The sequence below is a fragment of the Podarcis muralis genome, chromosome 4 (assembly GCF_964188315.1).
Source record: "Podarcis muralis chromosome 4, rPodMur119.hap1.1, whole genome shotgun sequence".
Classification (NCBI taxonomy): Eukaryota; Metazoa; Chordata; class Lepidosauria; order Squamata; family Lacertidae; genus Podarcis; species Podarcis muralis.
In genome coordinates, this window is record NC_135658.1 from 28869315 (window position 1) to 28894154 (window position 24840).

Sequence of the window (24840 nt, forward strand, 5' to 3'; positions counted from 1 at the left end):
GGAAGAAGGGGAAACAAGATCCAACTCCCTGAATGGATGGTGATAGCTGGACCCGCCCCCCCTCCTTTTAGGCGTCAAAGTTTATCACTGAACAATGCAGAAGCAGCAAGGAGATTGAAAAAGGAGCCGTCAAAAGCAAGGTCAGGTGCAGGGAGCCGAAGTCTCACCAAGAAGAAAGAAAACATTGTTTGAGGCGCGCGAAGGTAATGACGCATTTCCATCTCCCACTTTTGACACCTCCCGACGGGACGGGGGAAGAAAGACCCAGCGCGGATGCCTCTCTTCCTAGAGAAGTGCCTGAGGCACCACCCGCGCCCACCGACGTGGGGCGGGTAGGTGGAGGCACAGAGCCCCGTCGTCGTCTCCCTTCGGTGCAAACCGGTTGACCTCCCCCCTCCTTCCCGCCACCTCCCCCCGCGGTAATGATTAACAGCCCCGAGGGGAGGGCGAAGCGAGGGGATAAAGGGGGCTTGGCTGGAGAAAGGGGACAGACAACTCCAGCCGGTCCCGCGCCCGCTTCTCGCCCTCGTCGACGTCCGTTTCGGCCTCCCCCATGACTCGCGCCGCGACGCCGGGGCTGCTGCTCCTGGCCCGGGTGCTGCTGCTGTGCCGCCCGCTGGCCGGGCACCCCGGGCAGGGAGAGACCACTTGGTCTCGCTTCGCCCGCCTGCCCTTCGAGGATGAGCTCTTCCTGGACGACACGTTCCCCGACGGCTTCCTGTGGGGGGCGGGCAGCGCGGCGTACCAGGTGGAAGGCGCCTGGAGCCAGGACGGCAAGGGGCCCTCGGTGTGGGACGCCTTCGCGCAGCGCCTCCCCCGGGCCGCCGCCGAGCCGAAGGCGCCGTCGGGGGACGTGGCCAGCGACAGCTACAACCGCGTCGAGCGCGACCTGGAAGCGCTGAGCCTCCTGGGGGTGTCGCACTACCGCTTCTCGCTGCCCTGGGCGCGCTTGCTCCCCAACGGCACGGCGCCCGCCAGCCCCGCCGCCCTGGAGCATTACGCGCGCTTCCTGGCCGGCCTGAGGCAGCGCGGCGTCGAGCCCGTGGTCACCCTCTACCACTGGGATCTGCCCCAGCGCCTTCAGGAGCTCTATGGCGGCTGGCAGAGCCCGGCTCTGGTCGGCTTGTTCCGGGACTACGCCGAGCTCTGCTTCAGGCACTTCGGCGAGCACGTGCGCTTCTGGCTCACCATGGACAACCCTTACCTCGTGGCTTGGCAGGGCTATGCCACGGGCAAGCTGGCCCCCGGCGTGCGGGGAGGGCGGGAGGTGGGCTACCGGGTGGCTCACCACCTCCTCCAGGTAAGGACGCCCCAGGAGAACATGGCTCAGCCGAAGTTCGCCATGAGTTTTGGCCACCGGGGAGAGGGACGTCAGAGAATCATATAGAGTTGGAAGGGACCCCCCCCAAGGTCATCTAAGGCCAGCCCCCTGCAACGCAGCAATCTCAACTAAAGCATCCATGGCCATCCCACTTTTGCTTTAAAACCTCCAGTGAAGGCACATAACCCGAGGAAAGTTGCCAAGGGAGAGTGGGGCCTTTCTTCAGTCATCTCCACTTGTGATCTTTTCCGAGGCAAATGAATGACTGCTGCTGGCTCCTCTTAAGAACAGGGGTAGGGAACCCGTGGCCCTTCCAGTTCAATGTTGCTGGGCTACGGCGTCTAACAGGTTGAGCTCCAGTTGCCTCATCCCTGGTGTAGAATTTAAAACAGCCTTCCCAAACCTGGTACCCTCCAGATGTTTTGGGCTATAACTCTCCAACCAGCATGGGAATTGTAGGCCAAAACACCTGTGGGTTATTTTTAGTATATGTGCTGCCGAACACCTGTGGGTTATAAGGTTAGGGAAGGCTGATTTAGAGCAAAGGCAGTGCAATCCTAGGCCTGTTTACTCAGAAGCAAGTTCCAGTGTATTCCATGAGTCAGTGTGCGCAAAGGAGTGCAGCCTAAGATTTGCTGCAAGCAGCAGACAAGAGTGAGCAAGGCTCAACTTATCAACAGGGTATGGCATGCACCTATGGAAACATAAAAGGTAGGATATACCCCACTGCCTTCCAGTCACCCAAATATTGGAAAAACACAAAGGAGGAAAATGGTCAAGTAAGTACATCTGGCTCTTGAAGATGACCTTCAAGCCTGTTCCAATCCTGCTGTTCTATGAGACTATAACCTTCCCAAATATTAAAGCTCTATAGAAAACAATGGGATTTTTAACATTTCAGGATGCTGGGATTTTTTCCTATAGAACAAACACCTCAACTTCTCCAGCATGTGCAGGACAGCTTGTTTGCTTGTCTTATCAGGACCTATTTAACTAGACTTACCCACTGCCCTTCAGGCACCTCTGGCCAAACACACCTTGCTAACTCCTGAATCACTCACTACTTGTGGCAAATCATAATTGGAACAATCCCAGTTTATTACAGAGCCAAACTTGCTAGGGTGTGTTATTGGTGTAAGAGGTTGAACTAGAATGTTTTTATTATTGTCAGTTGCATTAATCTCCCTTCCCCCAAGGAGCTTAGTGTGGTATATCCGAGCCATTCCCCCTATTTTACTATCACAACAACCCTGTGAGGTAGGTTAGGCTAAGAGAGGAAGACTGGCCCATTGTTGCACAGTGAGCTTCATGGCTGAGTGAATATTTGAACTCTGGGCTTCCCAGTTCTAGTTATAAACATTCCCCTGTCCGCACTGGCTCTATGATTAGTTACCACATTTAAATGCTTAAAATTGCCTGTGAAGGTGAAAGGTGAGGAAGAGCAAATTCTCCCCACTAAAGCAGCAAGAGCAAAAATAAATGTGTGGGCTTGCAGAAGAATAGTAATGTCAGTCAGTTGCAGGTCTTTGCAGTATCCTAAAGAAGTGCAGTACAATGTGATGCATATTTATTCAGATGTAAGTTCTATGCTGGATGAGACTTGCTTCTTAGTAAGTGTATTTAGGACTGCAGCCTAATTTATTGTGTAATGAGATTCTGTAGGTGACAGAGCGGTTTATCAAAGGCATAGTTGATAAATATAAACATGGATAAAATTGCATTTCATCCAATATTGCAAGGTGAGATGAAAAGACAAACACACATATCTGAAAGCAGCTGTACAATACATTACCAGTAGCATTTATTCTATTTGAAAATGAACAAGCGGGAGAACCCACATGAATTGATTATAATATTAACCATGACCAATTCACAAAAGGAAGATATAATAGTGACAAATGAATGTGTTACAAATACCAAGCCAAGTGCAGTAAAATATGGCCACAGTCACAGTCACAGAATGTACATCATCTTAACAGAGACATGAACATTGAAAATAATGTAGTTGTTATTACCGGATGCACAAAAAGCAATCCAGTAGTCCAAATGTAAATTTCACACTCAAGAGATCCATCACTTAGCTAAGCATTTTTGAATTTGGTGGGACTTTCTCTTAAACAAATATGTACTGGATTGCAGCCATCTATCCCACCCTTCTCCATCTCTACTGCTTAGTCACAGGAAAGTGCGCATTTGATTGCACCCTTACAGCACAGTCCTCTCTGTGTCTACTCAGAAGTTCAATAGGACTTACTCAGGTTCGTGTCTATAGGATTACAATGCCTTAGTTTTCAAGACCTGCACTGTTTCTTGATACGATTTAAGGTGAACAAGTTCTTGTATGTGGACTGGGATGAGGGCCAAGAGCACTTTCCCAATCAACATCCCTGCTGGCATCAGAGGTTGGCCTGGCAGTGATCTAAGCTCCTGTGGCCCTGAGTTGCTCGTGATACATGCCGTATTAAAAGCTGCGCTTGCAGCATCCAAGTCAGATGTGAGTAATTTCTATCAGCATGTCTACCAAAATTGGCACAGTGTGACAGCTTTGAGCACTAGATCATAAGCTTTGTGGTAGATGGGAAGCGATGTAATAATGTTGTTGTGGCACATGCTGCTCTGTTAAGCAAAATTGAGAGGTGCCTGTTGCTTAGGGTTAGGCACAGAGAAGAATTTTGGATGTATATATTTTAAGAGGAAAACTATGTTGGAAATCTTTGGTCTATTATAAGCCAAGTCCACTGCATCTGAATTGCACCTCAGACTGTAATCCCTCTGTGCCAGGCCTTTTAGTTTTCCTCCCCCATTGCTTCCCCAAAATTTGCAAGCTTAGTACTGTAGTCCATATATGCATACAAAAAGTCCCAGGTATAATACCACACATCTCCAGAAAGGGCTGGGAAAGATCTCTGGAAAGTTGTGGCTAGATAAGTCAGAGGTCTAACTTTCTAGAATGCTGCTTCCTATGATTCCAAGGAGGAAAAACAGCAGCATCTACCACAGTTTTCGGAATAAAGTTGAGAGCTGTTTCAAAGATACCTCACTCTGCAGTAAGGGCATGGAGCCTGAATTACTGATTCTGGAAGTATAGCTTAAAAAATTCTTCCCAACTCAGTAATAATAAGATTCCCAGAATTTCCATAATAAAGGAACCTGTAGCTCTTCAGATGTTGGGCTGTCTTTCTCATCCCTGACAAGTGGTGATGCTTGCTGGAGCTGATGGCCCATAGAGTCAAACAGCACCTGAATGGCCACAGGTTAACCATCCTTGCTGTAAACAATGCATGTCCAAAAGCCTTCCTTGCAAAACCCTGGAATTGCAGGAAGAGCCCATGAATCCCACGTGTTATTTCAGCTGCTGCTGTCCCTCCTCTGTGAAACTTGTTAGTTTGGGAAATATGCCAAGTGGAGAGAGAGTCTACCACAGACAAGATAATCTGTTGCCTTTTAAAAATATTGAAATGTCATGTTTTAAAGGTAAATTCAAATTTAAAAAAAATAATAATCTGGGAAGAAAATAATGGAAAGGCATGTTTTTCAGATCTTTTGCCACTTCCTTTAGCAGTTTTTCATGATTTTCTTGAACTGCTGATGAAAGATTGGTTTGTAGATATATCCCCAAATATCTAACAGAAATGCTTAGTGCTGATTACCAGTATCTTCCCTAAGATTAAAATTGGAACTAATCTGATTTTAAATATTTTTTTAAAAGACAGAAATTAAACTAATTTAGTTAGGACACTGATTCCTTTGGCTGTATTAGTGAAAACGTAGCATCACCTGCATATAGATAAATCTTCAAGTCCTGTGTGTCTGACCTAAACCCTTTAATTTTGTTCCATGCCCTCACTGCAATTGCTGGGGGTTGCTGCTGCAAATAAGATGGGGCCTGCCATGTCCTTTATGTTAGAGATAATTCTGAAGTCTTCACATTAACTATAATAACTCTTGTTGAAGGAGCCCTCTAAATAGTTTGAATCCAACTCAAAAACTGATCCCCTCTTCTGTGCTGCATTCTATGCTTTCCACATAGTGGTGCCAAGGTTTATCTGAGATTCCACCCCCTTTCAGATATAGGCATAGCAAAGCATTTAAGTATTGCTGTTTGCAAGAAATTGAGGATGCACTTAATGATCCCTCATGAAATTTAGTTGTCATTGTCTGTGGGACTTGCATCACTAAGTGATATTTATTTCACCTGCCCACTCAGTTCTCACGAACTGAGCTTTGTGAAGACAAGTTTTCTCATGCACGGTTTTCTCCTCTGCAACTGGTGAAATGGTTCCAAGTGTGCTACATGATCCATTATGTGAAAATATAGGTTCACATAAAAAGGTAAAGGTAAAAGGGACCCCTGACCATTAGGTCCAGTCGTGACCGACTCTGGGGTTGTGGCGCTCATCTCGCTTTATTGGCCGAGGGAGCCGGCGTACAGCTTCTGGGTCATGTGGCCAGCATGACTAAGCTTCTGTTGAAACAGAGCAGCACACGGAAACGCCGTTTACCTTCCCACCGAAGCGGTACCTATTTATCTACTTGTACTTTGACGTGCTTTCGAACTGCAAGGTTGGCAGGAGCAGGGACCAAGCAACCAGAGCTCACCCCGTCACGGACCTTCTGATCGGCAAGTCCTAGGCTCTGTGGTTTAACCCACAGTGCCACGCTCTAAAACCTAGGGGCAAGTAAAGGAAAGATAGAACATATTTCTTGACCACATATATGGGGCTGTTGGGATTGTTCCAGAGCTGGTCTTAAGGGTCAGCATAGTCAAGCATCTGCTGAGGGACCACAACTCAGTGCGGGAGCAACTGGGGAAAGTCTCCTGGACCTGCTTCTCCTCCTCGCCATTGCAACCTGGTTGTTCAACCACCTCTTCTTATTCTGGCCCAGAAAAAGGTGGTAGTTGAGCAGTAGATGTCACTTCCTGCACATTAGCCGTCTCCCTTGCAAGCAAGCAAGGGGTAACATTAAGTAGGAGTAGTGCAGGGGAAATTGGTGATAATGATGAGGAGGTAGACTCTCTGAAGGAAGGGAGCCATGGCTTTTCAGGCTGGTGAGAGACAGATTCTGAAAAGCACATTGCTACCAGCAGGTTGTGAGTCTGAATGTGTTCATGCTAGTCAATTCATCCTTCTGAGTCAGGATTATAAATACCCACTTGCCTTTTTGACTGACTGTTTAAAGAATTGCTCATGGGGGACCAAATGAGGATGGTATACAAAAGTTGGTTCCTTGCTCCCTTTCATTTTGGCCACAAAATGAGCAATGCAAGCAAATTATGGGCATTGGACTAGTAAAATTGTTTGAACCACTAATTTTTGTGGACCTATTTGCACCAGAAGTACTTCGTCCAGTTCTAGGCACTGCAGTTTAGGAAATATGTTGACAAATTGGAACATGTCCAGAGGAAAGTGGCAAAGTTTGTCTTGACTTACTGTTATCGTTTGTTATGAGAGAAACAAGCCAGAAGCGCTGGTTCACATGTGCCAGCCTCTGCGTGGGAAAGGAAAGAGCACTGCAGGGACTTTTGGGTAGCATACACCAGTATGTTGCACATTCTCTTTAAATCACAGCTTAATTTAAGCTCTGGTTTAGCATTATGTTCCCCTTCTTCTGAGATATTAGAATGAGAGCGAACAGTTCTGTCCCAAAGAGCAGAGTGGTATTGCTAGCTGTGAGGCTAATTTTCCTTAATTTTAAGTTGAAGGAAGCCAGCTGATTTTACTTTGCTCTCTTATAAACGTTGCACTATGTTTTGATTGAATGGAGGCCCTAAAGCCACCAAGAGACTTATTACCATCTAGTTGGTAACACAGATATCTGTTAAGATTGAATACATAATTTCATAAAACAGCAAAAATGAGTAAAATAAAAATGGTTCACTGGGGACTTTCTTTCCCATAGGCTCATGCCAAAGTGTGGCATCTTTACAACGATCATTTTCGTCCTGCACAAAGAGGTAAAGTGTCAATTGCCTTAGGCTCTCACTGGATAAGACCTCTACATATGACTGAAAACAGTATTCACGAATGCCAGAAATCTCTTGACTTTGTGCTGGGCTGGTTTGCTAAACCTATATTTATTGATGGAGACTATCCCCAGAGCATGAAGAGTAATCTTTCCTCTGTGCTGCCTGAGTTCACCGAAGCAGAGAAGAAGTTTGTCAGAGGGACAGCCGATTTCTTTGCTCTTTCGTTTGGGGCCACGTTGAGTTTCCATCTCGTGGATATTGGCATGTTATTCCGCCAGCTGGAATCGCTAAGCCTAAGGCCTCTGCTTTACTGGATAAGCAGTGAATATAACAAACCAGAGATCTTCGTTGTGGAGAACAGCTGGTACGTTTCTGGTAACACTAAGACCGATGACTCCAAGTACACGAATTATCTTAAAAATTTCATTATGGACACTCTGAAAGGTAGGCTTGTAGATGGTATTCTTGTCACCATTATTATCCTGGCACAAGTTAAGGGAAACATTATCCTCACATTCATTAAATAAGTTCTGCAGAGGCTAAAACCCAGTGAGTCTTTAAACATTTATCCAGGTGTTCATTACAGAGTGAGGTTCCAAAAGAACGGGATTTGCTTGCCTCTGCGGTTGCCAAGTGCTTTCCAACAAGTTTGGATAATGTTTCTTTGGTTACAGCAAAAAGTTAAGCTGGTTGCTTAATATAACTTCATGATGTTTGTACTCTTGGCTATGAGGCTTGCAGGAGAATCAGGCAGGAGATACCCAATGATTAGTTTTAATGCGTCAGATAGCTGAGTAAATATTTGCTAGATAAGAATATATACCAAATCTCTCTCTCTCTTTCTCTTTCTCTGGTGTGTGTGTGTGTGTGTGTGTGTGTGCGTGTGCGTGCATATATAATTTCTGTAACTCTCTGGCAATGACCTTAAGAGTCTCTTCTCAGGCTGCAAGAATTCATTCTTCCTGTAATGAAGAAATGAAAATAACTGTTGGGAGTACTTATTCTGCTTTCACAGCTGATTTACAAAGCTGTGTCTCAGTTACATATGTCCTTATTTATACGAATACGGAAAGGGGCTTGAGTGTTGGTAAATGCATCAGATGGTAGATACAACTTCTCTTTTTAGCAACCAATAGCAACCAAGCTGCACATTCTGGCCCCCATGGAAAACTGGGTTTGCTTTATGCCTGTGTTGGTTTTTATTTTAAAACAACTTTGATGAAAGATGTAAAATAAGTGGCAAAACTTTTATCAGCTCAATTTTACATTCACTACAGAGTGTTGTCTTTATTGTTTGCAACACTTGCTAGTTACTTTGGGACAGTCATTATTTTGAAGTAGAGTAGTATTTTAATTAAGCATGTAAATCATTAAGTAAAAGTTCTGTATTGCTTTTCTGCTTACCTTGAAAACCCTAAATATATTGGCTCTAGGTCACCTGAGAGACTTTCTCCTCTCATACCATGCTGCCTGTTCTCTAAGATGCCTGGGAGATGACAATTTCCATGTCCTGTTTGTGGCTGAGGCATGGCTGTGCAGGATGAGAGAAGAGCCTTCTTGGGGGCTGCACCAATATTCTATAATACCTCTGAATACCAGTGCTTTTTTTTCTTTAAAAAAATGTTAAGGGGTACTCTCATTTTGACTCAAGAAAATCACAATTTTACAGTTCAAATTGGGAAAAATAAATACAGCAAATGGACAAAAGTAGAAAGAACATGCATTACCTCATATTACACAGCTGACACATTAAACACTTGCTTCCGTCTGAGACTCAGGAAACACTGGGAAAGGAAATGAGGCTGCCATTGAGGGTAGCAACGGAACTGACGATTCACCGTGCTATTCAATGGAACTAAATTTTTAATTTTTTTAAGTTTCTTCTCCCATTAGATTACCAAAATGTTTAGGGGTATGTGTACCCCTACGTCCCCCCTAGAAAAAAAAGCACTGACTTATATTCTGATATCCACTTTCTTACTGTTCACACTGACTGGTTAAACTTTCCTGTTCTTGAAGCATTTGCCTTGTCAGACATTATTGATAGATTGGGTAGAACCCTATCTGTTGTTTCGGTTTTTGTGCTGTCGTTTTATTTCTTTAGTGGGATTGTTTTGTTTTTAACTGTAAGCCACCCTTAGGTGATGCAAATGTACTGGAAGGACAGGGTTCAAGTTTCCTAAACAAATAAGTAATGCAATTTCAAAAAATACAACCACGCTTTTATATACCACCCTCTCATAAAACATCAGGGCAGTGTGCAGCAGTACAGAACCACCGTTAAAATGACTGGGGACTTGAGAAAATTTCAAACAACTGTATGAATAAGTATTTAAGAGACACCTGAACATCAAAAGCAAGGATACCTCCCCAATCTCTGCTGGAAGTGTTGTGCAGCATGGAACTTGATAGAGGCCAGTTGGGCTTCTGAGATGTGGGAACCAACTAAATTATATAAAACAATTAACCGTTTTGTTACACCAGTTTTGTAGAAGAAGTCACAACGAGTAAGTGAAATTACATCCTTTTATGGAGGTATCTGCTTGTTTAAAAGTACTGTATTCAAAAGCTTCCAGGTTTTGCATTTTCCGTCAGAAAAAAAGAATGCCATGGGACCAATTTAGGTGCCCACTGGGACATAGTGGAGGGATCCTTACGCTATTTAGGCCATATCTGCATGGCAATATTAACACCGTAGCTTGATAACCACTGAGCAGGATATGTAAGCGGTAGCATTTTTCTGAACCACAAACAAATCTGTTCAAGTGCAGTTGTTCAAATGTGTGCAGATGGGGAAGTGAGGTGATCTTATTTTTGTTGTTTTCTCCTCAGCTGTCAGGTATGATGGAGTTACTGTCATCGGGTACACGGCTTGGTCTCTCATGGACGGCTTTGAATGGCTCAGGGGCTACAGCGTTCGAAGGGGTCTGTTTTACGTTGACTTTCAGAGTCAGGATAAGAAACTGATGCTAAAGTCTTCAGGAATGTTTTACCAGAAGGTGATAGAGAACAATGGCTTCCTCCCAGTACCAGAAGACCAGCCCATAGAAGGGACTTTCCCCTGTGGTTTTGCTTGGGGGGTTACCGAAAGCTTTCTTCAGGTAAGTCAAATGAGAGAGCAAATCACTTCCTCCGATTTTCCTGTAGCACAGGTGAAATAATAATATTGTCTTTGTTTCGTTCCTAGACATGCGTTCTAATTGGGGCCGTAGGGCCTTCCCTCTGACAAACATCACAGTTTGGGCATGTTTGGGTGCTATATTCTGGGCAGAACTCTCAGTGTGTGGGTGTCTGTGTGTACACATCTTCCCCATTCTGTTGTGCCCCCCTGATTTAAAGCAACCCCCCCCCACAGATTTGTTCTTTTCAGGGACAGATCAGGCAGAGGTGGTATGGTAGCACAATCAAATGAAAACATGTTGCAGCCTTGTTAACTCTTACTCCTTCCTTAGAAGTAGGCCATACACACAGGACTTCTGTGGGCTTTCCCAGCACATATTGGGCTCCAGTGAAGGGAAGGGGGGGGGATTCATTGTTCTTCATACTGTGTGTCAATCAATTTTGATGGCTCGATATTTGTGCTTTGAGCTATTGAACAGTCTTCTATGACATTAGCATAATAAATTAGAACAATGTCATTAAATATTAAGTTGGTTAAAATTAGCATGTCCCTTATTTCTAAGCCGCATCTTTGCTGTGATTTATTTCGGTGTACTTTAGTGCACAGCAGACACATTTCCCATAAATCGTTTGGACGTCACCTTAAAAGGATTCTGAGCTCCCTCTGTTTTTAAAACTGATTGGTTCCTGAAAGATTTATTGCATATCTAAATCATTTGTTGATGCAAACTTTAGATACTCCTTAAAGCAGAGATAGCTAACATGGTGATCTCCAGATGTTGACTCTCAGGTCCCATCAGCCTAATTATTATTATTATTAGTAGTAGTTACTTAACTTGTTTGCTTGTGAGTTTACACCCTTTGGACGAATTGAATCTGCTTCTCCCTCTCTTTCCAGGTAGATCCCACACGGTCCCAGTTCCTTGACCCTAATGTTTATGTTTGGGATGTCCATCATACAAAGAAGCTGATTAAAGTTGATGGAAGGGGTGCCCCAAATCGCAAGCCTCACTGTGTTGATCTTCCGGCCATCAGGCTCCAGATTTCTTTACTTCAGGAAATGCATGTCACACACTTCCATTTTTCGCTGGTGTGGCCTTTGATTCTCCCTCTAGGTAATGAATCTCATGTTAACCACACTCTCCTGTTTTACTATCAGTGCTTTGTCAGCGAACTACTCAGAGTCAATATAACTCCTGTCGTTGCTTTGTGGCAACCCATGGGGGAGTACCAAGGGCTTCCTCTTCCTCTCGCTGAGCATGGAGGATGGGAGAACCGGCAGATCGTGGACGCTTTTGTTGAGTATGCCAGGTTCTGCTTTAAAAAACTTGGCCAGTATGTCAAATTTTGGATCACAATGAATGAGCCTAGCGATGAAAACTTGACATACAAAGGAGCCCATAACCTGCTGAAGGCCCACGCCAAGGCATGGCGCCTGTACGACAAAACATTCAGGAAGACTCAGAAAGGTAAAATCTCAATCGCCTTCCATGCCATCTGGGTCGAGCCCTTTTCGAAAAACGATTACAGTGCAGCCAGACGAGTTTTGGAGTTTAAGATTGGCTGGCTTGCTGAGCCTATCTTTGGAAGTGGTGACTACCCAGATGTGATGAGGCAGTGGCTTCACCGGAAAAACAGCCTAGGCTCCCATTATTTACACTTGCCTTATTTCTCGGAGGCGGAAAGAAACCTCATACGTGGTTCGTTCGACTTTTTCGCCTTGAGCCACTACACCACGTCTCTCGTAAGCGCCATAAACGAAGACCCCGCCAATTACGACCACCTCCTCGAGGTCCAAAAGCAAAATGACATCACTTGGGTGAAGTCACCTGCCAGAACTCCAGTGGTGCCCTGGGGGTTACGCAAGCTCCTCGCATGGGTGAAGGATAAATATGGCGACATCCCAATCTACATCCTAGCCAGTGGAATTGATGACGGGCAGAAACCGGATCGAGACAAACTGAGAATATATTACATGGAGCGGTATATCAACGAAGCCTTGAAAGGTAAGAGTCCTGTGGAAATGCTTATGTTCCTCAAGACCAACGTTTCTTGGTGTGTTTTCTCGAATGCTGTGTGTGATATGTAATAGCAACAATCCGTGCTTTTTTTCTGAGGGGGGGACACACACAGGGGTACGCATACCCCTAAACATTTTGTGAATCTTTGTACTTTTGTTCATTTACTGTGTTTATTTTCCCCGATTTGAACTATAAAACGGTGATTTTCTTGAGTCAAAATGAGAGTACCCCTAAACATACTTTTTTAAAAAAGAAAAAACGCACCGGCAACTATTATGTGTATACCCTGCCTTTTCCCCTGACAGGGAAAATAAGAGAAGCTAAAATATAGGGGGTGAAATATTTGTAATAAACATTAACAGAATTAAAACTGTGTGTGTAATAAAAACATACAGAGAATTACAATAGAAACAGCACCAGCCCTTTCATTAAAAGCAGTCAGTTCCAAAAAGTCTGTTGGAATAAGGAGGTCTTCACCTGTCAGCTGAAGGACAACAAGGAGGGAGCCAGTCTAACTTCTCTAGGGAAAGAGTTCCAAAGCCTGGAAGCAGGAACTGTGCTTCGAAGATAACTGGATGAGGCCGCTGCCTCTAATAAGGGATGGACTAATGAATACATGTTGATACCCAGAGCACATGCATAGTACATTGTGTGTGTGCCAAGGCAGTGTTTGGAACTCAGTGCCCTTCTCTCTGCTGTTGCTGAGAAAAAGATAGTCGGATTTCGTTGCCATGAATAGCCACCGAAGGCTTTCCTCCCCGTACCCTCAGTAAAATTAAGCTAGCTTAATAACAAAATAATGAAGGGTAAGGTAAGAAGCGAGAGCTACTGTGCAGGGCCTGTTCCTTGTGGTGAGATAGAGGCTGAAGGTATGCGAATTATTATTGCATTAACTAGATGGTAATGAAATATTTGTGCTGTGTTTTTGTTGGCGTTTCATCTGTTTGTAGTGGATTTTTAATTTCACGAATGTTTGTTTTATTTTGTTGTAAGCTGCTATGGGGTTCAGTTTTAGAGCCAAAAAAAAAAAGCAGGATCCATATGTTCTTATAAATAAACAAACTAATACCGCCATCGCAGACGGTATCGCAGTGTCAGTGGAGGGCAAGGTTACATGCAGTTAAGGCCATCGTTCAGTGCCATAGCACATGTCGTAGCCTGCCAATAGCTTTTGGATGCAGAAAGTATCAGTTAAAAGACTCTTAAGTGCTGGAGATCTGCTCCCTGACATAATAGACAGTACTGGGCTCAACAGGACAATGGCCCCTAAAATTATACACTACAGTCACATCAATAGCATACATTTAAAGCACTCACATGCCCCTTTAACTACCATGGCCTCCCCCCCGCCCCGAGAATTGGGGCTGGGAATTGTAGCTCTGTGAGGGGGTTCCTTTCAGCTCTGAGCACCCCTAACAAACTACGGCTTTTAGGATTGTTTGGGAAAAGCCATGAATCTCAAAGTTGTATGAGACTGCTTTAAATGTATGTTGTGACGGCTATAGCCATAGACCAGGGGTGGAGAACCACTGGCATTCAGACCAGGTATGGCACACAGTGTCTTGGGGTCTTCCTTCTGTTTTTTTGTGGCTATTAAGTTTACTTGTGTGTTTCATTTGCACAAATGGCACCCTTTTCTCTAAAACTTAATTGCCAAGCAGGCAAACTTAATTGTAAAGGAGGGAATGGCAGCTGGGAAGTAAAGGTGGGAGAGAGAGAAGGAGGGAGGGAGAAGGGGGAATGAGAAAAAAGAGAGAAAATGGGGGGGGGAGAGAAAGAAAGCTTTTTTCAGGGAAAGAGGTGGAAGATGCAGTGGAGAGGGTTTGCAAATCAGTGTCTGTGTATGCAAATGAATGGGTTTTTCTGAGTGTAGATGTGTGTGTGTGTGTGTGTGAGAGAGAGAGAGAGAGAGAGAGACAGACACTAGTGGGCTCTGGAACTACCCAGTTACTTTTAAGTGGAATTGGACTGTCGTTTTTAAAGATCGAGATGCTTTATTTGTTGAAGGGAATGAATACCAACCTAGAGTTTATATAACGTATACTGGTATAGTGGTCTAGCGGTAAAACAAACACGGCACTAATTTGTTTTTCTTTGTCCCCTCTGTGTGTGTGCATTCTGTTTGTATGTGTGCTCTGTTTTGCAGCCTACACCTTGGATAATGTTAACCTCCGTGGCTATTTTGCCTATTCTCTCAGTGATAGGGGTGATCCTAGATCGTATGGACTCTATCGATATACAGTGAATCAATATGAGCCAAAGTCTTCCATGATGCATTATAGACAGATTATTGACAATTACACCTTTCCTGGCTCGGAAACCGCTGGCTTGCTCTGCCTCAAAGAGCTTATTCTGTGCCCAGAATGTGACTCGTTGCAACCCAGAAGATCTTTGCTTGCTTTCATTTCTTTCATTTTGTTTTCTTTCATTGTTACTGTATTTCTGATCACTTACTACTCCAAGAAGGTCAATAGAAGGCATGAATACGGCTTTCCTGCAGCTCATTGTCCTTCATATGCATTTCCTGGGGGAGCTCAGAAATAATTATACACCCGACTGTGATTATTTTTGCACCATGAAATCATTCATGCTGCCCAGTGTTGTGGAGCACTAAATGTGAAAATGGATTGTGCCCACGAAGCTTGTGTGACTCCTTTCTGTATTAGCACTTTAGGTTAGCAGGCTCCCCCCCAATTTGCTGGTGGTGTAGCACCCATCCCCTGATCCACTGAGGGAGAGTCATAGTGAGAATAATGCTTCATGCATAGTGAGGTCAATGCAGGCCTCATTGAACAGACTGAATGTATTTTTCATTGAGAATAGGGGATGTTCTAACTTGAGTTTAATCATACTTGATATTTTGAAATTTAGCTTTTCTTCTCTGATGGTGAATTTCTGATTCCATCCTAGAGAATCCCTGTTTCTTTTAGCTGAAGGACTAAAATTAGTCAGATGGAATGATCATTTGATTCACTTAGACATACGTTGTATTTTGGGTAGATGTGAGTAGGGTTTGCATGTAACACTAAACCATGTTTTGCTATTTATGATAATGTACCTACCTTCCCCCTTTCCTCCAGCAATGAAAAGAATGGCAGATTCCATTTCGAAACCCTAAACTGTGGTTTAGCTTAACAGCTGCTGGTTAAAACAATGGTTTAGCATTATGTCCAAACCAACATGGTGGATCGCAAACATTTGACTGCTAAGGCCTTAGAATGAAATTAATTTTTTGTCCAGTCTAAGACTCTTAGGCTCTGATCATACCAAGGATAGATTCAGCGACTGGCTTTGAGCAGTTTCACTCTTCATCTGAATAATGCCCCCACCTTTGAACATGGAGCTAGTTTTTAAAGATGGATTCTGATGGCAGGAAAATGGGACTTGTATCTGGAATCTGTTTATAGCTTCATGTTGATGTATGGCTATACCATTCCAAATTAATTTAAGGAGATAAGACAAGAGCAAGAGTGAAAACAAGTAAATGCATTTTTTTCTAGAAAGAGGAGAGCTTTGTAGCCAAAGCGGAATTGCTAAAGTGAGATGCGATTTTGATATTTTGGTGCTTTGATGTTGATTTATATGTATAAAAGGCAGCAGCTGATGCCATAATACTGCCTGTCCTTTGATTTGCTAGCATTATTGTCACACTGAGGGACTGTGGCCAGTCTGTGTTTTACTTTACTTGACCTGAAGGGATTGTGTTCTTGTAGGAAAGCAATGCAAATGGTTTCAGGTAGTTGGGGGTGGCTTCACTCAATAAAGGTAAGTGACAGCCAGGAGGATTTAAAAGGTCATAAGTTTTAGACAAAAAGAAAAGGTCAGTAACTGAGAATTGTTTTGGTATTTTCAAGCAACAAATGGGAGTCATATCCTGACCATTTTTGCCCTTGAATTGGGCAGCTATATTAAAGTAAGAAAATGAAATAGCAGCCATAAATCTCATGGCACGAAGAAACTTATTTTTTCCCCTAGAAACAGATCCAAATAACTGCTGTCTTTTATATTTTCCAAGGAAATGCTTCTACTGTATCTCCCAGTACCCTTTTACGCACTTAGACTTATTTTCACCTAGCATGTTCTAACCCAATTTAAGGCAGCTGTCCCATAAGTGCATTTACTAGGGACAAAGCCCGCTGAACACAGTGGGGTTTACTTGTAAGTAAAGATGCCTATAATTTTGCTGGAAGTGTTCATATTCTGTCTGTCCGTGATTTCTCAGCATGCATGAGAGGGCATGCCTTCAGCCAAATTTTATTCAAAAGTACAAGGTTTGAGGCAAAAAGTTGTTTCCAGTGCTGTGCAAAAGGCGTTTGACTGATGCAGTGGGATTTCCCTTTCCTCTCCCTCTGTGCCCCCCAAAGGATCCTCCAGTTTTCTGAAGCAGACTGTGAAGATGCATGGGGAGCTGCAGGGGATAAGAGGAGGCAAAGACCCTTTGTGCAAATGGAACAGCAGTGTTGGATATAACCCAACATTTTCATTACATTACAAGTTGAAGTTCTCAGACTCTGCATATGGGATTCAGCACTGCATGCTTGAATTTTACTCTGCAGATCACCGCTACAGTTTTCTATTTGGCACATTGCAAGGCAGTGTTTTTCACTGTGCAATGAAGTGCTGATTGATCGGTAACACGAATAGTTGCTGTGTCCCTACAGTTTAACATTCTAGGGCTCGGACTGTGGGCCTGGGTGGAAACTGTACATTTAGATACACCCTAAACCTCTGACACTCACAAGCACAGCCTGATAACTGTTCCAGGAAAGGAAAAAACGGTAAGGGAAGATGTGATTGCTAGACAGTGAAAGATGCATATTCCAATCGCTGCTGAGTTAGCCTAGCAACCACTTGGCATTTTCTCATCACCATACGAAGGAACTAATTTGTGCATGTCCTCACAATCTCAATGAACACACAGAGAGGCAGTGGTTTGCAAAGTTACTTCTAGACCCATGACGAAAAAGATGGACAGCCCTCTCATCTTGAGAAGGCGTCTTGTGATTGCAGGCTGAGAGAAAAAACATTTTGAGTGATGTGATTATTAACCAACAGATAAGCAAATATAAGATAATGTGACAAGATTGTATCTAGCTCAAACTGCCATCTATGTGTACATAACTTTTTGAGATTGCAAGGAACTTGCAGTGAGGCTAATACCTGTGCAGATTTCCATTGTACAGAGGATTTAGCTACTTATGCAGAGCTCTTTGAAATAAAATAATCTATTTACTCAAATCTAATGCTCACCTTTTTTGGCCAAATTATGTTGTGGAAATTAAGGAGTGCATTAGATTCGATGGCACATTTACATTCGCCAGAAAATACTTTTTAGGGTTTCAAGGTTCTGAAAATTGAGGTGCGCATTAGATTTGATGGCGCATTAGACTTGAGTAAATACAGTATAGCAATGGCTGATAACATGTAAACATTTTCATGTTGATTAGATACATGAAAAATAAGAGATTTTATGCATCAAGATTCCAGGAGTTTGGGCTTGGGTCAGCTGTTTTTTCTGAATGCTTCAGTGGAATAAGCCCAGATTGTGGTTCTCAGTGTGCCAGAAAGCATTCAGCACACTGGGCTGAGGTGAGCTGGCAGTCGACATCAATTCAAAATACCTGGCCACCATGCAGAAATTCTTTCTCTCTAAAGCAGCTTAAGTTCATTTCAACAAAGTTTGTATGAATCAGCCTTTGATGATGATGATGATAATAAAAAGTTCAGAAACCACAATTTCATATGGTGCCTTAGCAGGCAAAAATATGTGTGCTGCTTTCAACTAGTCAAAACGGCTTTTGAACAGAAAAGAAAGACAGCTCTGCCTTGCCACTTATTGCCCATATTAATGTGACCCAGTTCCCTGCCTGTTGCAAATAGCACGTTTCACCTAGTATTTATTTGTAAATTATGAATTTGCACTTTTCTGTGAAGTGCACCCTATAGACATGTGTTAGATAGATGTATGGAGAGTGCAAACAAATTTTATTTTTTATGAAGCACCGTGGATTATTTAATAAAATAAGTGGTATGTAAAGATTAATGGGGGTTTTTTTTTGATGTTGCAAATCTGCATGCAATGTAGTTGACTCTGTGCACTTTCAAAAACTATGTTATTTGTCAATAAATGTACATTGAATGCTACCTTCTAGAAAACTATAAATGTAACACTTAAAAGTATATTTTTATCCGGAATATTTTTGTGGAATTGATAGTTTTTGTGGAATGTATGACAATAGATAAGTTAATTGCAAGTTAACAATTGTATGTTGTGTTTATTACCTTGTTTATAAATTGTGCTTTAACAGTTGCCTCTTTTACACAATCAGATTTATTTTCTTTGCACTGTTGCAGTTTGACCATCTTCTCTGGTTCAGCCAGGTGGTATTTCTAGATTTATAACCTTGGATATCTTGAAGTATCGGGTGCTTCAGATCAGTTGTGCCCAGTAGGCTAACCCTGGAATTCTTTGATCTGAGTGGGTTCTCAGGTGTAGGAAGCATATGATATCACTTTCTGAGGGTGGAGAGACCAGTGATTTCAGAGACCCGATACTGGCCTCACTTTCCCCACCACCCCAGAAACATCCATGGATTTTGCCTCACACATGTTATCATTGTTTGTTTCCCTCCCATTGAGACTGAAACTGGAAAAAAATGAAAAGGAAGGAGGATTTCAAGGGTGCTACTTCTACCTTGCAGGGCTTTTGAAGTCCAGTTGTTGTCGTTATATTAAATTTAACAGCCATCCCTGCCATTAGGCAGAGTGAGGCTGCTGCATCAGGTGACAGGTGCTGGAAGGCAGGGATTGATGGTGAGTGTTGGAGGACAGCTCTGTGTGGCATATAGCCTGCCCTGTATCCTGTAAGCTGCCCTGATGTGTGTTGGAGGAACTGGCCCATTAACAGTGTTGAGGTAAGATTCATCTGTTAGTCTGGTTGGCTTCTATATGTGGAATGGTGGTGGTGGTGGGTTGTTCCTGTTTTATTTTGTCCTAGCCAGCAAAATATATCAAGACACCTCTTTCTGGGACACCCTGTGGGTCAGACGTTTGAGTCCCACTCTGCACAGACTATCTCTTATTTCCCCACATCTCTGTAAAATGCAGACCAAGTCTTGGTGGCATCCTGCAGATAGATGAATGTGAGGGACGGCTATAAGAAACACGTTCTGCAACATGAACTTTGGCACAGACTACTTTACCCCATGCGGCCTTTAGGCTTGTCTTCAGCTATCCTATGAATGAATAATTGGAATTAATAGTTAACTGGAAAGTCAAGAAGATTTTTAGGTTTAAGGATGAATGATAATCTCCTGTGGTTTCTCTCTCTCTCTCTCTCTCTCTCTCTCTCTCTCTCTCTCTCTCTCTCTCTCTGTCTCTCTCTCTCTCTCCCCTCATCTCAAACCTCCTGAACTGCTTCTGCTTCCCCCTAGCCACATGACTCCAAATATTCATGTAAGGTAAGTTCTATCCATCTTTACCCCTGCAATGTGCCAGCCTCACTTTTACATCTTAAAGGCTGAACCTGAGAGATGTGCACGAGTTTAATGTTGTTAACCAGTAACATTTCTGCAGGGTATGTGACTGGATGTCACCTTTCACACAGTTCCTGAGGATGCTTAGTTATATTACTTTAATATCCTGCCTCAATGGAAATATGGTACTGTTGATTTGCTCCTGGCTGATGCAAGAGATCTGTAGTTAGATGCACCCAGGTATAAATTCAGTGTAAGTTTTAAAGGAGTGTGACACACGAGCCTCAGGAATGTTACATGGCTTGCCTTGGTTTGGGCATCACTTTATTAATTCTCTCCATTTCCAAAGTTCAGAGGTGAACACCAGTCATTATTTAGCCAAAGCATCACCATCCACACATAAGAGGAAGGTATCAGTGCGCTCAAGAGAAACCCAATATTTGCAAAAGTACAGAAAATATTTAGGTGCAGAGGAGCCTAATGGGGAGATGCCAAAACCTGCCCAGTATGGACTAAGCTGCTCTTCCATGGAATGCTGATTGACATCCTTGGATTTTTTTGTGAGAAAACGGTTGGAAGGGGAATGGATTGGAGTATCCTGGGGAGAAGCACAGGAGACTGAGCAGGTGCATGCCACACTGGAACATTTTGTTACAAGTCCAGCTTGTTTAAGTTCCAGCATCAGCTGGAAATGCTATTTTCTATTTTGACAGGCAGACGTTCAGTGCCTCACAGAGGCGATTGGTCTGAAACCGCTGTTCTGTCAAGTGTGCACACGTGTGAGTGCGCACACACATGCATAGGACACAGGAGCCCCACACTTTCAGCTCCTGGAGCTGCCGTCTCCTTTTTCCCTCATCCACTGAGAAGAACGGTGCATCTAATACGGCTTTGTAGCCTTTGGTTACTCATGAGCGAAGGAATTTCTGCATGAGTTTGTGGATAAGTAGCTAGGAGCTTTGCAAGCTCCCTATTTTTAATCAAGAAACATGTATAAATTATGTGTTCCACACTCAACAGCCTGAGGGAAATGCTACCTCCGGAAGAACGAATATATGTTTGTAAAACTATACCATCACAACCTTTTATGGAAACCTCTGAGGAGCTGGTTTCATTCTATGATGCATCAGTTTCAAATGGGCTTTTTTGTTCTCTGATTCTTGCCATGCCATTGTTCATACATTACGTCCCAGGTCTCACTAAAGGGCTTTTCACAGCTGTATATTTGACTCGCAGCATCTCCTTGAAATGGACTTGTACAAAATGCAGGTGTGAACTTCCTTTTCTGGTGGTGGTTTCTTTGGGTCGAAAATCACCAGGGTTGGGGCTGCTTGAGGCTTCCCTATTTGGCTGAAAGCTGTGTGCGGATGTGTGTGTGCACCATTAGAAAAAGGCAGCTGCCAAAGGTGGCAGATGTTTCTGGGACATGGCAGGAAATGGAAGCACGTTGCTGGAGTTGTCTGGAACCCCTTCACCTCACCTGCTATGCTCAGCCTGCTGTGGGGTAGAAGTTGCTGTCCCATCAGAAGTGTCGAGGTAAGATTTGACTGTCAGCCCATCTGGCTTCAGTACATGAAAGAAGTGGGGTACCATCCTGTCTTTTGCCCCTGACAGCAAAACATCTCAGGTCTGTCCTGTCTGGGAGCCGGAAATGTTTGAATTCCAACCCCCCACAGCCTTCTATGTGCCCAGTGCTGCTCAGTGCCCCACAATGGTTGCTTTTTATATTGGGGAAAATCCCACGGCATCCCACTCCCCCAAGCTTCTGCATCTTAAACACACATAGATTCAGCAGGTGATACTTTTCCTTGCCTGGAGATGCAGTGATGAGAAAGGACTGGCCTCTTAAAATTTCTGCTTCCCTCGCCTCTTTTTTTTACAGCCAGCCTGAAAAAGAGTGGGGAATTCCAAGAGCCACACCACACATTGCTGGGACGGGGGATTTCTAGACTAGAGGTTTGTAGATGTTTCAGCAAGGAAAGGAGTCAAACTGAGCAGCACTTATTATTCTCTGACCTTGCACTACCCTGGCTGCTTATAAGGTTACTCCTCCCCAACTTTTCTTGCCTGCCAGATGGAATTTGTTCGTGTCTATGAGTGCAATTTGATATACTGAGAGGAAGATGAGTGCTTTGGGGAAATACGTTAAATATAAGGTAAGTAGATGGGATTGTAATAAAGGTTTGTATCCAGACTTGTGGTGCTCAGAGTTTCACTCGTGTTGCTTTGCTGGAAGGGGAGGCAGTTTCTCCTGCTCCCCTTTGACAATTTGCGTTGGAGGGCTTGGGGTCCTCTGCAACAGCCTGGCATGTGGTTCTTCCTCCCTCCTTTCTCCAATGAGAGTCTTGGCTTGCTTGGATTCCTATTTGCAAATGGGATGCGATGTCTGGGTCTAACTCTCTATAAAAACAAATGCAACAGCAGACACTGGTATATAACCATAACTTGAATATCTCAGCAGGTTTGGAGCCACTGCAGGAAAGGCACATCACTTGAAAAGTAATGCAGCTGATCAGATCAAACACTGCACAGCTTCACCAAGAACCCTGAGATTCAGAAGGCAGCAAGATTTGTAAGTAAAAGTGGGGCAGTCCCCTACAGAAGGAGCCTGTTGAGAAAAGTAAAAAATAAATAAATGTGGGGATGTTTTTAAATTAAGGTAAGCCTTAATGTTTCAGTGATGTACCTAGCACACTTAGAATAAAGTGGTAAAAATGGAAACTGTGCAAAGCTTGTGTCTTAAATAATTGGAGGAATATAGCAGGACTCTGTGGTGTATGTTGACAAGTCAAGCAGGGATGGGTGAATCTGTCATTTTTAGTTTCTCCCAGTTTCTTAGTTTTTCCCCAGTCTTAAGTTTAGCTCTCCACTTTTCCACATCAGTTAGCAATTCTTTTTGAGAAAAGTCCTGATGAAAATTCATCAGCATATATATATTTTTTGCGCATTTCTCCTAACACACATATTTTTGTGTGTCATTACATCTAATATAATGGATTGTTGTGTTATTTTGACTAATACATTCATTTACACTGCTACAAACTAGTAGATTGCCTTCTTTTTAGAAGGCAATGCAAAACTTTTCTGAACCAAAACAGCTTCAGAGGATCTCTGCAATCAATATTGCTTTTACTAGATGTAAAGCAAAGTTTATAAGTGATTTTACTTCATTGTTTTGATTCCACCCCTGCCCCTGAAAAAGAATCAAAAAACAAAACAGAAAATGAAATTTGTGGACACTGATCAGACAGGGAAGATGTAAATGTAATATAAAGATACATCAAATTAACAGTGATTCTTTTTTTACAGATAGCTGGGGTAGGAATGGAAAAATGAATCAGATAACATTTTAAGAAATACTATATAATAGCATGTTAACAAAAAGTAATACTGATGGTAAATCCAATCCTTCAGTATATGCCACTTTATTCAGCTCCATGTTATATATTTACAGGTTGTTTCTGACTGATAAAAAGATGTGAGGTAAAAAAAAATTGAGGTATTAATATGAGTACATTAAAAAAAACCACACAATGGCCATATTGACTTAACAATGGCAATATAACACTTAATGAAAACATGGTAGTGTTCTTCTGATAGATAAGATTAATACTCATTTAAAAAAGAAAACAGTATTTCACAGATACATGGTTGCTAGATGACCAAAGCATATCTACTTGACTTCTATCTCTAAACACGGGAACCAAATGGAATTGTAGCAGAAGTCTGAGGCAGGGGTATCCAAGGGCCATTGACTGCAACTCCCATCTTCCCCAACTATTGACTAAATTGGCTGGGGGCTGACAGAAGTTGTTGTCCATGAGAAATGGAGAGTACCTCATTGCTTACCCCTGATCTGAGGCAATGGGAGATGATCCATCTCTCCCCGAACCCAAGTTTTCCTGATGCTATCCAAACATTTAATCCACAGAACTCCACAACGAAGTGAAATGTTAAAGCCCAATTTCTACTTTGCTCAGAACATGTTCTACCATACGAGAGAAAAAGAGAGGGAGACTTCTCGGGATTGCTGACTCCCTCTTTGTCCATTCCTAGATAGGTATGAAATATAATTTTATTCCAGCCAGTTTTTAAACATACTATCCATTATTTGTTGGAATTATACTATGTGGCTGCAGTTTTTAATGTTTGTAATGTATTTATTGTTTGAAAGTTTTTGGATTTATTTTTATCAGAAAAGTGTCATATAAACGACACAATGTGAGGAAATATTTTTGCCCTAAGGAGATCATGATTCAAGTCCACTAACTTCAGTTAGACCCCATCCAATCCAGAGTCTTAAGAAATGCATTTTAGTAGATGGTTAGATAAAGCAGGTCTAGGAATTATATCAGCAAAACTTTCTGTATGAGAGAGGGGACAGTAGTGTGTGTGTATATATATATATATATATATATATATATATATATATATATATATGCTTTCGTAGATTTTCACGGGTACAGGAATGCAGGTTTTGGTGTCCTCGGGTGTCTTCCCGTGTAAAAGATGGGGTGTCTAGGCGACGTTTCGACGAGGTCTCACTCGTCATCTTCAGGCTGGTGCTTTCGGCTTCTTGTTACTGGAACAGAGCTCTGTTCCAGTAACAAGAAGCCGAAAGCACCAGCCTGAAGATGACGAGTGAGACCTCGTCGAAACGTCGCCTAGACACCCCATCTTTTACACGGGAAGACACCCGAGGACACCAAAACCTGCATATATATATATATATATATATATAGCCTGAGGGTGATGAGTCACCACTTTTCATATATTCTTTGGAAGTGGTCAATTATACATACAGAAGGAATCTGCTATAAATGTTTATTTATAGCTTTAAAAACCAATTTGATTGCAAATAACTATGCATTATTTCCTCAAGCTTGCCATGCGATCCTGGAGGCCTATCTGGGTTCAATGGAATCTGATTTTTTC

At 42.9% G+C, this 24840-nt stretch overlaps 1 protein-coding gene across 1 annotated transcript; it reads left to right on the plus strand.

Annotated features, from left to right (window-relative positions):
• The first annotated feature begins 302 nt into the window (after nt 1-302).
• On the plus strand, nt 303-24391 carry KL (klotho). The gene is made up of 5 exons (XM_028726485.2): nt 303-1300; nt 7223-7733; nt 10122-10390; nt 11308-12415; nt 14577-24391. The coding sequence occupies exons 1-5, from the start codon at nt 554-556 to the stop codon at nt 14972-14974; spliced, it is 3033 nt and encodes a 1010-aa protein (XP_028582318.2). The 5' UTR covers nt 303-553; the 3' UTR covers nt 14975-24391.
• Nucleotides 24392-24840: the final 449 nt, after the last annotated feature.